At 38.3% G+C, this 15,589-nt stretch overlaps 2 protein-coding genes across 7 annotated transcripts in view; both read left to right on the forward strand.

The window, feature by feature from the left end:
* The window catches only part of CDC14A (cell division cycle 14A), a 63,744-nt gene extending 53,076 nt beyond the window's left edge, over nucleotides 1-10,668 (forward strand). For 4 of the 6 annotated variants that reach the window (XM_074596359.1, XM_074596361.1, XM_074596358.1 and 1 more), the window contains 3 exons: nucleotides 319-447; nucleotides 1,410-1,732; nucleotides 8,852-10,668. In XM_074596359.1, the coding sequence (XP_074452460.1) occupies nucleotides 319-447; nucleotides 1,410-1,732; nucleotides 8,852-8,865 (466 nt within the window). In that variant the 3' untranslated portion in view covers nucleotides 8,866-10,668. The remainder of the gene's footprint in view (nucleotides 1-318; nucleotides 448-1,409; nucleotides 1,733-8,851) is intronic. The other 2 variants (XM_074596362.1, XM_074596360.1) reach the window with 1 other exon arrangement.
* Nucleotides 10,669-12,845: 2,177 nt separating this feature from the next.
* Nucleotides 12,846-14,760, forward strand: GPR88 (G protein-coupled receptor 88). Its single transcript, XM_074598571.1, has one exon. It carries the CDS (start codon nucleotides 13,672-13,674, stop codon nucleotides 14,758-14,760), a length of 1,089 nt encoding a protein of 362 aa, XP_074454672.1. The 5' UTR covers nucleotides 12,846-13,671.
* Nucleotides 14,761-15,589: the final 829 nt, after the last annotated feature.

Consider the following 15,589-nt stretch of genomic DNA (forward strand, 5'->3'; position numbering starts at 1 on the left):
ATAATCAAATTTACAATAAATTTGATACAAAATGGACACTTAGTCTTCACAAATTATCAAGGAAAAAAGTAGCCTGTAACTTGCTAATATGGTACAGCAAGGGAAAAACTTGGGAGTGGGATATTTGAAAAGATTTTTGAACAGATATTTGAAAACAGGCAAACTGTTGAGTTTTTCCTGTTGAGTTCTCAGTACTCAGACTTGAGAATTCCCACTTTTTAAAAGATGTGTATGTATTGAAAGACTGTGTGTGTTTCTGAGATGTATATTTCAATTATAAAAATCTTGCTTCTCACTAAAACTCTGCACTCCTTTTAGACTGAATACTTCAGGCAGCACAGAAGGATCCATGTCTCCTCTGAAGGCCTCCAAAGTGATGGCAGTTAACTCACCATCTGCAGAAAGAATAAGCAGAATTGCCACATCCTCAGGCTCTAATCTTAAAAGGTTGGTTTTTTTTTTCTTCTCATTTTGGTACAAATACTTACTATGTACTACAGTGGTTTTCAACACATACGCAGTCTATGAAGTGCTTGCTGTTCTTGGATGTAAGGCTTAAATTTACTTACAAAGTGATTTGCTGTTCCACTAGCCAAACTGTAGTTGCTGGCAGATTCAAAAAACAAACAAAACCCCAAACCCATACTAGTGGTATGAGAGTTTTGGTGGAATTGTATCAAGTCAGAAACAGTACTACAGTGCTCAGGTTGGTTTGGGTTTTTTTTGAACTCATCTGAGTTTATAGAAGTTTTGCAAGTATTCCCACAAGTCTATATACGATTAATCTCAGAAGAATACCAAGTGCTAATGAATATGATTTTTATGAACTCTTGATTTATTGCAATTTAATTCCATTATTACTACTGTACTAAGTAATTATGGATGTTAAATGAAACTTAGACTGATTGATGCATTTTTAATAACTTCTGGGCATAAATATTTACTTGAAGAAAATAACTAATTTAAAGAGATATTTCAGGACACCCTATTTTTATTCTCAAATTTTATCATATTACTTCTTGATTACTTGAAGACTTCTGTATCATGTTACTGATTTCAAGAAACAGAAGAGGAGTTCTTAAACTGCTACATGTACACAAAGTACTTCAATGTATATCAGCCACTGCCTAAAGCTTTTAACACAATCTCCTACACGTGCATATGGTTTGACAGAGGTGAAAGCTGGCCATGGTAATGCTTTGAATAAACCAAGTTTGTGAACTCCTGACAAAGAATTCTGGTTTTCATTATTTGAGAGCTAGAATATGAACCTGTGTGCAAACACAAATTATTTCACAATGGTCTACATTATTCACCTAATGTCTTCTGAATTGTCTGTTATTTTTTTGTATATATCTGTACATACCTTGTGTGTATTTTTTTTTTCCCCGCATGTGTTTTCTATTCAGCGTTTCCATAAACTCCAGACTAGCCAGTTCTCTAGGGAACCTGTATGCTGCTTCAGATGATGATGAGAGCAAAATGACATCATTGTCCTCTAGGACAGGTTTTTCTGTAAGCCAAATCTCCAGCCACTTGAATGGCAGCTTGCAGCTGCCTCACAGAAATAACCATGAACTGAACAACAACTTATACAACAGAAACAGCAGTAGTGGCAACAACCTGAGCAGCCAAACCAGTTTTCACAGCGCCGTGACAGATGAGTACGCATCAAACTTCCTTTATGGGCCTTACAACTCCTCCAGCATGATACCAGAATCAATCAATTCCTGTAAGTTCATAGTCACAACAGCACTTTCAGGCATCTGACCAATGCTTATCTTCCTTGCTTCTGCAAGCAAAGCTGTTGCAAAAAAAATCTTAACCCAGCATGATTCTCTGACTTCCTTTAATGTTTCTGAACAGCACCTTTGTCTCTTACCTTTTTAAGTAATTCTCATTTCAGCTGCTTTTTTTTTTTCCTTTCAAGCATCTAGATCATGGAGGGTTCATGAAAATAAATTACTCCTGAACTTGAATTAACACCTTTTCTGATACCTTTTTTTATGGACCACCTTACCCTTTAGGGTTTTTTTATTTCAAATTATCCATAACATAGTTTATAAGTTTATTATGCATCTTAATGTTCATGCAGTAACAGAATTAATGAAGCCTTTGTGTGTATCATAGCAAATGGAAGGTACAATAGTCTTAAAAATAGGTCTCATTTGAAAGATGAGTCCATTTGACTTGAAACCTAGTCCTTTTCTAACACCCGATGTGAAAAGTATTTTAGAGCAAGATATTTCCGATGGTCTCAACATTTTAGCTGTTATTCCTCAGCAACTTTGCTGCCTTGAGCTTATTTTGTGCCCTTTTTCTGTATGAAAGAGTCTGTATAAAGAGGATGCACAGATAAATTAATTGAACTTGAAAGTGATTCTATATGCAGAGAAGAGAGACTAGAGAAACTGCAGTTATGAAATCAGAAATAACTTCAGCTATTTTAGGGAAAAAAACCAACTATATATACTACCACTATAAAAACAAGATTTGCTATCCTACTAATTACAAAAATTAGCGCAGTGTTCTTAATAGAATATATTGCCTACAATTAATTGAACTTGTCAGCCTCTGTTTAGTAGTACTCACACTTCAGATATTTATTTTTATAGTTGCTAGAAATAAAATTAGCTTTGTATAAAATAAACTGCAGAACATGACACCTTTCTTTTCTGTTGCCTTCCACTGGTAAATTGTTTCAGCATAAAGAAAGTTTTAGTGCTATAAGTGCTACTGTCTCTTTGAGTGTGGCGAGTCCCCTGTCTGAAAACAGCTAGTACCCACATTGCATGTAACGAGGATGTCAGCCAGAAGATGATTCATGCATTGTGTTCTCTGTTTCCTCAAGAAGTGGGGCATCTAGCCTCTCCTTAACAGCTAGTATGTCATAGAATTGTCAGGGTTGGAAGGGACCTTAAAGATCATCTAGTTCCAACCCCCCTGCCATAGGCAGGGACACCTCCCACTAGACCAGGTTGTACCACATACAGTTCAAAAGCCACACGTTTATAGCTTGGGAGTATGAACTGCACTTTCTTGAGGACAGATGACAGTAGGAAATAAATTCTCATTGTTCCATTGTGGAATTAAATTGTATATGTGACTGAAACCCAACTAGCATACAAAGTACATTGAAAATTGAGTTAGTTGAAGGAATTTGATTCTGTATTCTCATAAATTCAATGGATGCTTCAACTGGAAAAGGAGTAGAGTAACTGTGCTGGGATGTGCTTGACCTAAAGCAACTCTTCAAAAAATACTTGATGCTTTCTGACTGTTTGAAAGTACATTTAGCTTCTTACCCACTACAACTTACCTGGAAATAAATGTTAATATTCCATGATCGTTGAGTGTTCTCCATTGAGTTTAAACTTGAGTTTAAACTATACTTTAAACATCAGCAGTAACTTATTTGCAAGAGGCTTCTTGAATATTGCCACATCCTTTCAGTTTTTTGAAGTTGTTTTACCTCTTTAATTTGGCTGTGTGTTTACCTGCTACATGGGATTGAGGTAAACTATATATAATTGAGATTTTTCTCAAGTGGGATATAGAAACCATCCCAGTTTTCTTATGATGAAACCAGTTCTAGAACAAGAGAACTGGCTTAGTTTAAGTAACTAATTTGGTTTAATTCCTCCAGGTGTAGAGATGAGCTGTATAGCAAGCTGAGGATGTTTGATTTGAGGCACATCTACGAGACTTTCATTTTTTCATGAATTCTGATGGTTCTGGAAAGTCAGCCTTTATACGTGTTCCCAGTCTTTTATCCAACATGCTCACAGAAGTTCAGTCCTCAGCAGGACTGACAGGGGCTCCAGTTGAGTATACTGGAACCAAAGTTAATACACCAACAATGGTAGAGAGGAATCACTCATCTGAATAACTAAGTGGTAAAGTGTCTTTTTTTTTCATTTCTTACCTTCAATATTGTCTCATATTTAATGTATTTGAACAATAATTCTTTAGGTCAATCCATTCCCGTTCTTTTCGATTGTACCCTCTGTAAAGGATGTGCTGCCAGCAGCAATTCTTAGGTTTTTTCCATATTCTAGTTACAGCTGCATATTGTGCATAAATATGTAAACCTACATGCAGAGCCCTAAGGGGAGAAATGCCTTTATAACTGTAATGTGACTCAGTCATGAAAATAAGGTGACATTGTTCACAATAGGCCAAAAGTTACAAGAGTACCAAATGATAATACAAACCATTACAGAAACAATCAGCACATTTCCTCAAACAACTTAAAAGGTTGAATGAAAATATAACATGTTAAAAACTAAGGACCATCTTCTTAGAAGCCAGTTAACCAATGACTTTTTATCTTACCACTTCAACCACTAATGTCCAGCTGTTTTGCTTTTGGTGATATTCATCAGTGGTCTTAAGCTGATGAGCAAAATATGGAGTAGCATCAAGGTACTTCACTGCTTTAGATACTGAAATTACTTACAAGTCTTGTCAGACCAATCTTAGTCTTGTTGCAATTAGTGTTTATATTACATTGCGCTTTTTTCTAATTGGAGCACATCAGATAGTGACAGAAGTCTATTACATATACTGGTCTTTACATTTATTCATTTAACTTATAAGAACTCAAATGATAGGAATTACGTTCCTCCTCTTTTTGTTAGCAGAATCTCACTTAACCCGAGTTAGGTACCAAGCTAACCATCTGTAATCGCATAGGTACTCTATTTTAGAAAATCACTGTATCACTCTTATTTCACTTTCTACATTTGTTAACTATCAACATGAGTGGTGCAGGAGCATTTTAACATGGTTAGGACAGAAAATTTTCAGTTCTAATTAATGTAATTAATGTTCTTTTATCTCACTAGTGAGGAAATTGGGAACTTCATTTTTATGCAATGCAAGTACATCTTTTTTTTTTTTTGCCCGGTATGGAAGAGAGTTATTCAATACTCTTTTTTTTTTTTTTTCTGTTTTGTAATGAAACATCTAAAAAATCATTTATTTATACTATTGTCCCACATTCAATTTAAAACAAACCCAAAATAACCATGACTGTGACTTCCTGTTGTTATCAGCCCGTATATTTTTCCCTGTTTTTTGTCCTTCATCAATGTAAGCTTATCATCCACTTCCTTTTTATCATGTTCATGCTGATGAACTAGAAGAAAAGCTTGATTTTCATGGAATAGACAACTTGCCATTCTAGCCAAATAGAATAAATATTTTATTTGCAAATTTTACACATTTGATGTTTTGATTAAACAGAATCTTTTGCAATTATAATTTTCAGAAATATTCTTATCGAGTATAATCACATTGAAGGTATCACAATAAGATTTTTACTTTGTTCTTACAGTAGTTATAAATCCAAATATCACTCTTTAAAATGTATTTTTATTGAAGAATATGTAACTGGGTAGTCTTAAGATGAGTCACCTTTTGCTTCTATAGCTGTCATGGAAACTGGCAAGATGGAAAAATTTCAAAAAATTGAGAAGTGTAGCAGTATTTTAAAATTCATATACATGATCTTTATGCTTGTAGAATAGTTCTTCTTAATAAGAACTTACCATTAATGAATATAGGACAGCCTTTGCAAAAGAGAGACAAACACTAGTGCATCTTACTGATCTGTAAATTTAGTGGACTCAAAGGATCTCTTCAAGTGCGTATGCATTTTCTATATGCTGATTTATTTTAGTGGATCTTGTGTATTCACAGTAATTCTTGCCTGCTGCAATCCTCCTCTTACAACAACGTTTTGGGAGAGCTGATGCACAATTCAAAAAACTTAAATTACTTTTTTCAGTTATCTGGAAAAAGCACATGTTCAAGTCCTAGGAAATATCCCTAAATGCTATAGGGTTGTTCCCTCTTAAAAGTTAACTCACAGCTGACTTGGTCCTGAAGTTGAATGCATGTCAATGGGGTTCTAGTGCCTCGATGGATCTGTGCCTTATTTTCTTTTCCAGGAGGCTTTATACGAGTCCTATTGAAGAAGAAAGATGATAGTGATCTAAGCAGTTGCTTCAGCATGAACTTCACTAGATGTTATTAACAGTAGCGAAGCTATCTTAGTTCTTTGTTTAAATGTCTGATACCTGGGTATAAAATGCCATGCTTGACACTGCATGGGACCACTGTAGGAGTACACATTGAGAATTCTACTCAATTAACTGATTTCATGCTCACATCATTGCAATTCAGCAGTCAGTTTTCTTTGGGTTTTTTCCTTCTATTTTTACCTCTATTTTAAATAAGATTTTGTTAAATACCAGCATATAACTTGTAAAGGTGGATTGGGGCTTTTTGTTTTTAATAAAGCTTTCAGAATCATAGGCCATACTTTGAGTCACTACAAATGGGAGGTAGGAATGTAAATTTTAAAATAGAAAACTCTTCAAAAGATTAAAAAAAAAAAACCACCACAGTAAATCACAATTACAGGCTTTGAAATATTACAGTCAATCACTTCGGACAATGTGAAGAGATTTTAGGGCACAAATAACTGCAAAAGCAAAAAAAAAAAAAAAAACCCAAAAAAACCCACACCAAACCTCAACCCTCCCCAGCTAAAATTTCATTTTTCAAACTCAAAAATTAGTCTGTAAACTTTACAACAGTTCAGTTGTTATGGCTATTACCATGTTTTTAGTAATAGGAACTTTATGGGAAGTCACAGCAATTAATCTTAATCTGGAAAAATTGCTGCTTAGATTTAATTGTTCCCTGTATTCAGAAAAGGCTTTGAAATGTTAGGAAGAAATCATTGCTATGTGAAGCAGAGCTATGGTGAGGGTGGGAACATACTGGAAAAACATATTTCTCAATTTGAAAATAAAGAAAATAAACCCTGCTGACCCATCTGTAATGAAAATTAGCAAAACATGTTATCTTGTTTCCAAGCAATCTGTGCAGCATGGATGTTTGTTCTTTTGTATATGTTGCCATTAATTTTTTTTCTGTATTTTTGTAACTTGGATTCCTAACAATTTTAACTTCAGAATCTCTAATTTATGGTTTGCTTGTTTATTTATTTTAATTATGATGTACAATTCCTGGTTACTACTGTCTGCTAAGTAAAGGGCTGCTGTTTGTAGTTCTTTGTCAACTAATGCTGTTCCCAAGATCAACAAAAGCGTTTGGTGCGTTCTGGTCATCTTTCATCTGTCTAAGCTTAAAGTAATCTATTATACTTACCACATATGAGAGTATATAATTAAATTTCATGCACTTTTTTTATGTTTGTTAATCAACTTTACTTGGAATTCAGTTTTGAAGAAGCCATTTCAAATTCTGCTCTAGTTAAGTGTAACCATCTTTCTAATTGTTAAAATACACTTCTGAAAAAGACAAAGCTTTGAGATTCATTAAGAGAGCAGAAGTTTCAAGTGCTCGTTAATGAAGGACTATCCTTCTGCCTCACTCTTACACATGTAATAAATAGCTTGACAAATGCTCTCACCAAAGCTAATAATCCAGAATGATTATTAGAGAATGGAGTGAGGAAAAATAAGCTTCTCTGATTGTTTATTCCATGGTGATTCTGAGCCTATAATGAAAAAATACTTGTTACATCTGTTTAGTTTTACAGTATATTCTATTAAATGATACCTTTTATGTTGAATCTGTTCACTACTAAAACCAGACCGTTTTTAGTCAGTGGCATTCAAATCTTTATACGCTGACAGCACTTCTTTTTTAACCTTGGCAAGAGTATCCAGATGGTCTCAGATCTTCAGGATGCAAAAATGCATTTAAAAGACAACTTTGGAAATACACACTGAGACTTAAGACGTAGACAAAAAGTGGGTTTGTGATATTAGTTACAGCTCTAAAGATTTATAGATCTTTTATGCACTTCTACTAATAGGTTTCACTGTGGATGCCAAAGAGCATTTCTATAGTGAGTAGTTAGGAATAGTGGGAAAATGGAAGAGAAGATTCCAAGGTTCTGAGCTTTCTTGGGATTCACGTTGTTCTCCGGTAGTTCTCTCTAATTGTGATGAATTCATGCAGTTTTAAAATATGGTTTGGCTTTTTTATTTGCTATTTGTTTATAACCATACTAGTACAGCGAAGAGCGCTCTCAATTAAGACTTTTTATTCATCAGGATGACTTCCTGTACATTACATCTGTATAGGAGGTAAAAAAATGTTTGGATGCTGTCTAAATGGATTAATTACTTCATAATAAACCCGTAGACTTCCATAGAACCAGAAATGTAAATAAATAGACTAGACCAGGTTCTGCTTTCCTCTTAATTATACTGACTGCTTGCTAATCCAGATGAACTATTTGCAGTGCTTCATTTTCATCTGGTTTTAGTAATCATACATAAACTTATTCATGTGCATAATTGTATTGCTGTAGCTTTTTTCTTAGTAATTAGCTACACCATATATGTTTCCTGTGTCATTACCTGAATCAACGTCTGAAGTATGCTGTATTTTTTACAGTAGCACTTTGATTCTCATTCAGGATAAATGGAAACAATTCAATTATAGTAACTGCAATTGTATGTTTTTCCAACACATTTTTAAGGTATTGTTTTAAGGTGGTGTTTATAACTCAGAACATTTTCTTGTTACCAAAAAAACCCCAAACCGAACACGCTCTCTTCACTAATCTCTAGAATTTGGTTTGGAAAAGTAAGTGTTGATACAGGAAAGCTGATGGACTTTACTGTATCCAGTTTTTTTAATTTCTTCTATTTTATTCAATTTTACCTATGTAGAGATTCAGATCCAACTCTCTATTTATTTTTCTTCTTCCTGTCCTTCCTCTAACTTATCTTTAAGTGCAAAATGCATATTATATACAAGTATAACCTCCCCAGGGATTAATCAGTTTTTCTTCTCTGCACAGTCCCTTCAATCTGAGCATGTTCAGTACTAAAGCCTTGCTGCTTTGGTGAAACCTGTTCAGATCTTAAAATTGAAGTCCTTCATGAAGGAGGAGAACTTAAGGAAGGAAGCTGCTCACTCAGAGGAGGAATCTTCAATACAAGACATATGAAAACCTTAACATCAAGAGGAGACTTCTTAACAGGCAGAAATCTCTTGTTAATGACTACTGCAGATGCACTGATGTTGAATTTATGGAAATTATTTTGCCCCATGTTATATACAGATTTAAATTTTTAATGCTGAGACAGCTTGAGTATATTTCTAATGAGTTTCATTAAGACATTTATTAACTTGTGTACAGTGTTAAAAGATGTATTAAGAGAATATTTTGGTAAGCAATATATATAAAAATTATGTAAAGATTAGAGTATATTTTAATTTAGTACTGTTCACTTCTTTGCTACAAAAATGTGTATTTTAAAGAATTTTTACGTGTTTATTAAAGATGAAAATTTTTTAATGAACAAGATGTTTTTCTTGTTTTATGGGTCCATCATTATTGCTAAAAGCCTAATGTAATTACTTTTTCACTAATTGGTCTTCTGGTAACTTAATGGAAGTCTAACAAGTGAGAGATTAGTTACCACACTATCAACTGAAATCTCTTGATGCATAGTCTGCTTTCCACTTTCAGCTGCTAATGTTTCATACGGAAACACTATGAAAATAAAAAAAAAAGGAAAATATTTGTTGAGATGTAATGTAACTTACATCTTCATTGCAAAGATGAAGTAATTTATCCGATGATTCAGTTGTACAATTAAGGCTTTCTTTCAACTTGTCTTAAAGGAATGTTTTAACTTTTTTCAATGTAGAATGTTAAATTTTGCTATGCAATATATACTGCAAAAATGAAGGCAGATCGTTTAAGAATGTGTATGTACAATGAATTTGGCAGTGCTGCACACTTACATGTTTTTAACCTATATTTGGCAGCATGTGTACAGTTTCATTAGCAAAACATACGAAAGTAAATGTTGGAAGTATATTAAAATTTTACTTACGAATTGAATGCTTCATAAACTTTTTAATTTGAAAACTATTGTTAAGCATACAGCTAAGGTAACCTCCTGTATCACAGAATGTTTTTGTCAGTAGTAAGGATGCTCTTTAATGTATAGTTTAATCAGGTGTGGTTAGGAATGAGACTTGGAGTGAAGTGGTATTACAGTGAAGTACTAGAGATGATGTGTAAAATTTCCAGAACTCCGCAAAAAATGTAAGCAGCTGTGAGGACTTAATTTGACGCTAATTTAGAAGACAAAAACAAAACAGATTTGTTACCTATGAGTTTTTCCGATATCTACGGAAACTTGAAAATAAAATTTGGTTGAATTGTCAGTCTTTGTCCCTGAAGACCTGTGAATGCCCTGTATTTGCTTTACAACTTAAGATAAAGTGCCACACTATTTTTTTAGAAGATTGGATCACAAATTGCTATGGAAAGTTGTACTGAAAGTGTTAATAAGCAATACTGAGAGCAGCTATATAAATCACTGAATAAAATTTACATGCAATACTGTACTTTTTTCATAACTGTGTATATGTAACATATACACACACGAAGTAGCATATGTGTGTGCATATATATACAATATACTGTATATGAATTATAGATTAATGGTAAGGTAATTCTACCTCTTATAAAGAATTCTGTCATGTACTTTGTTATAAATAGCTTTCCTTAATAAAATATTCTGTAATTTTGAAATGTAGATATATATATATACACATATACATACAGCTAATTGATAATAAAACGCTTGTATCAACCAGCTTCCTTGTTCTTGGCTTTTCTTTCTTGGATCTTTTGATGTAAACTAATATGATTAGATCTCCAACTGAAGAATAGCTCTTCACTTCTAAAGCACGTAATGTATTTATAAATAAGATGACGTTGCAAAAAGACATTAGTATGACAGGTACCTTTTATAACTGATCTTCCTAGCTAACCTCCTTGTACTTTTTTGCATGTGCAACAGGTTTCTTAATCTCATTAACAGCAGGGTCTTTGTGCATAAGAACCTAAAATATCATGCTTTCATTTAGCTTTTTAGCCTTCCTTCAATTAAAAACTAGTCACAAATGGTTCTAACATTATCTAACTCGGCTGCTGATTTTCAGCAAATTTGTTCTGTTGCATGATTTTTTATCCACGGTGCTTGATATTCCTGTCAGATTAGTCTGTACTGCAATAGACAATAAGGACAGTACGTAACCGTTACACAGCCACTGTAAAGGAATGGCAAAGCCAGGAATAGAGTGGATGCTTTAGAAGTTTCCCAAATTCTAGTGCCAGTCTAATCTAGAAACACAATAAAAGCCTTCTGCCACTAGATTCAGAAAATTAAGGGATGTTGATTTGGATGTGTGGAGTAAATATAAAGGAAGAACAGCTAATCAAAAAGTTTCTAGTACGGAGGCATCAGCCTCTCCCTTAGCCTCTTTCTAGACTTAATTTTGATTTATTATATGAAATACAGTAAATGCCAGCTAATGTACAACTTATTGTTCTTAAAAATGAATGATAAATGTAGCCAGTATTCAGTAACAGTTTCTTAACAACAACAAATCTGGGGACAGTGAAAAGACCAGGGAGGTCTTCAGAATCTTGTAGTTTTTAAGAAATACTCTGAAACTTGTTTTATATTCTCTGTTCATTTATCCTTGAACTTTACCATTTCTGTTGCTTCATATAGAAGTATATATCCTTGTTTTGGAAGAACAAGCTGTAGCACATGAGATCTTTAAAAAGCGGTTTGATAAACATGTAAGGATGGATTAAATAGATCTAGAGGTCTCTACTGGGCCTGTGATTCTGGGGCTAATGCCTTATGAAACTGTTAATCATCTCTTTAAAGTATTCTTTATGAAGCTTTTTGGTGAGGGAGATATTTCTTGTTACAGATTTAGAGAATATTTTTCAATTACAGTACTGCAGAAAGAGGAGGATTTTAGTTTCTATAATAACTGTTCTCTACTGACAGCTAAACAATGAAAGGCCTCAAAAGGTTTGACACTTGATTAGATCTACACTGTAAAGTGCAGCAGGCAAAAAATATGGTAATTAAGGGCCTGATCAAGTAAATCACTCAGGTATGCCTTTAACCTTAAGTACATGAGCAATCTAATTAATTAAAAAAGAACATAGATAATCATATTTGTAACAAATCCACATTTGGATCAATAGTCCTGTCATTTGCAAACATCATCCCTTCTGTCAAATAAAAGATGTGCTATGTTGCAACAAAATAATCCATTGAGCCACACAAATTAGCTTCATTATCTTAAACAATTTATATTGTAACTGTAACTACATCCTAATGTATTGTTTTGGTATTGTCATTTGTTAGCATCGCGAGTTTAACAGTATCTAAGAACACTGTATAAAGGTGTCTGATCAATATACAAGCCATACCTTACAAGCTGAGATTGCTTACTTCTATAGCCCACATATAACCAACCTTTAAAAGCAGTTTTTCTCCTAAAGTCACCACAAAATTAATCAGCATTCCTTTTCTGGAAAGCTTTTGAGAGGAAATATAAGTTCTTTTTCTCAGTTCCTTATTAAATCTTTTCCAGGTAAGGAGAGTTAATATTTTGTCCCTGATTGAGTAAAGCACTGTAGAGTTCCTGGGAGAATCCCACTAACTCTTCTCCATTTGGGAAGGGACTGTTAAGTCTTAATCTTCAACCAGCTTTTAGTCTGCCTAAGAACCTGTCATTCACCTCTGCGGAAACTCTGAATTAATTTTGGTGTGAGACCATTTCAAACACTATGCTGATTCTGTTTTATCTGTACTTACTGACACCAATATTCACCTCTGGCAGGTTGGTGATGCAGGATTTCCTGCAGGCTGAAACAGGCTGACTTTTATGAAGAAACATAGAATATGTAGATTGAAGACCAGCTTCCTCAAATATGAAGTACTGTCTTACTAGGGATCTGTGTATCTACCATGTTTGAAAAATTTAATTTGGAAAGTATATTGTTATTATAGACCAGTTCTAAAATTAACTTCAAGATTGCAGAAGCATAGTACGCTTTCTCTTAACAAAAATAAGATCAGAAAAAAAAATCAGTTTGAGTACCTAGCAGAGGAGTTTCTACAGTAAATGGATTGTATTTCAGACAGAAGTGACTGATACTGGTTTGAAAGCTTGCTGCAAATGAAAGTTGTGTAAACGAGTGAGAAGCAGGAACCTGGTAAGGCAAAGAGAAGAGAGTCAGACTGTAGTTGCAGTATTCCTGGAGCACGATAGGGTTTGGGTTTTTTTTTTTTTTTTCTTCTTCTTCTGGATTTAACAAGTTGAAAATCTGCTGAATAATTCATGAAGAGTGGAAGGGCTGAATCTTCCTGGAATGATATACAGTGTACGTACTGTGGCACAGGAGAAACTGCAAAGCTTTGTATCAGTTGCTGCCGTTTCTGCTGCTGATTGCAAGGTGCTGCTGCTTTTGGCATTATCACAGCTACAGAATCCTCAGTTGCGCTCCGGTCTGCCAACAGCTATCTGCTCCCTATGGACCCACCTTCGCTAGCTACAGTCTGTGGGATCTCTTGCCACCTACCTGCCTTGGACATTGCCATTCTCTGCATTGTTACTGACAACTGCGTTTCCTGGACCTTGCAGCTTGTATGACTGAAACCTGCCTTAGAGTCTCTCAGCTGCACGTCCTCCCTTGTGCTTGGTGGGAGACTCCTGCAGCAGGATCTTCTGACCCGGACAAGGATGGGATTTACAGGGAGAAGTCAAAACTGAGCTGCATTCAGCGAGATGCCCAACGCCTCTTCCTGGAGTGCTAGCTCGCCTCTGCTGCTGCTCTGGGAGGACTCCTCCGGGACCCGCATCTTCCTGTCGCTGCTCTACGCGGTCTTAGCTATCTCAGGGACTTTATCCAATGTGATGGTCATCTACTTAGTCTTCTCCTTCAAGAAGCTGCAGACAACCAGCAATGCCTTCATTGTGAACGGCTGTGCGGCGGACCTCAGCGTGTGCGCCCTGTGGATGCCCCAGGAGGCTGTGCTGGGGCTGCTGCCTCCCAACTCCTCCTCCCTGCGCTCGGCGGAGTACCGGCTGCTCCGAGGGGGGCTGCTCGGCCTCGGCCTCACCGTCTCCCTGGCCTCTCACCTGCTGGTGGCCTTCAACAGGTACGTGCTCATCACCAAGCTGCCCAGCGTGTACCAGGCCCTCTACCAGCGGAGGCACACGGGCTGCATGATCGGGCTCTCCTGGGCCCTCGCCCTGCTCCTGGTCCCGCTGCTGCCCGGGCTCTGGACGCCGGGCTCTGCCCAGCAGTCGCCCCCGCGGCAGACGGACGGCGGCTCTCGCTACACCGCCCTGCTCCTGGCCCTAGCCGTGCTGGGCCAGACCGCGCTGCTGCTCCACTGCTACCTCGGCATCGTGCGGCGGGTGCGGGGCAGCGCCAAGCGGGTCAGCGTCCTCAACTTCCACCTCCTCCACCAGCTGCCCTTCCCCGCCGCCCCGCCGCCGCCGCGCCGGGCCCAGCGCCGCCTCAGCAGCGTCTCCGTCCTCCTGCTCTGCTGCGTCTTCCTCCTGGGCACCCAGCCCCTGGTGTGGGTCAGCATTCTGGGCTTCTTCCTGCGCCCGGCGCCGCCGGCGCTGCAGGCCGCCAGCTGGCTGCTGCTCTGCTCCCTCTCGGCCCTCAACCCCTTGCTCTACACATGGCGCAGCGAGGAGTTCCGTCGGGCGGCACGCTCCGTCCTGCCCCGCGGCGAGGGCCCCGCCGCCGCCCCGCGCCCGGCCACCGCCGCCGGCCCCGCCGCTGCCGCCCCGCCCTGCCCGCAGCTGCCGCGGCGCCGGGGGACGGTGGGCAGCGCCAGCGCTGCCGCCGTACCGCGCTGAGGGGCCGCGGCCGGGCGAGGGCCCCCGCGCAGCCCGCGGCCATCCGCCCCGCCGCTTGGGGGCGCCCGCGGGCCCGTCCCGCGGCAGGCGGGCGGGAAGACCCGCGTCCCCTCAGGCCACCTCACGTCGAGGAGGTGAGCCGAGCCGCCCGCCGCGCCCCTTCGCAAGGCCCGGTCCCCCCTTTATACATTCTCCTGTTGCCCCTTACTGACCCCGCGCAGCTCTTTGCCTCTCTCAGCGCACCGACAGGCAGCCCCGGCGGCTTCCCCGGGGCGGCGGGACGGGCGCTGGGGTGGGGAGTCTCCTGCTCATCCGGAGCGCGGCCCCCCCCCACCCCCTCAGCCCCGCTCCCCCTCACGGCAGCTGCCCGCCTCCGGCTGCCGGCCAGGACTCCAGCCAAATCCAGAAATCTGGGATAACTGGTAAATATGGCAACGTACGTAACTGTTGTTGTGCTTTAAAGATTTCAATATGAGTCAGGCACCTAGACAGCTCTTTTCGAGACTTACTGCAAGTTTGTTTGTATAAAATCTTTGTAATTCTTTCAGCATTTGAAGTAATTCTTTGAAGTAAGCTCTCTGAACACAAGGTTTGCTCGTGAAGAACTGACAAGTGTCTCATTACACACACGCACGCGCACGCACACACACACATCCACCAGGAACGGCTTCCTTTCCCGCAGGTTACCTAATCTCTGTGCTCCATACAAGACCCTCCTTCAGCTCTGCCCTGGCAAACTTCTGGATGATGCTGTCTGAGGAAACTGTTAAAAACGCATACAGCTTTGTGGAGATCTGGTTCAGATATTTTGTTTTGAAAGCTCTTTATA

This window comes from Larus michahellis, chromosome 8 (genome assembly GCF_964199755.1).
Source record: "Larus michahellis chromosome 8, bLarMic1.1, whole genome shotgun sequence".
In the NCBI taxonomy this organism is placed as follows: domain Eukaryota; kingdom Metazoa; phylum Chordata; class Aves; order Charadriiformes; family Laridae; genus Larus; species Larus michahellis.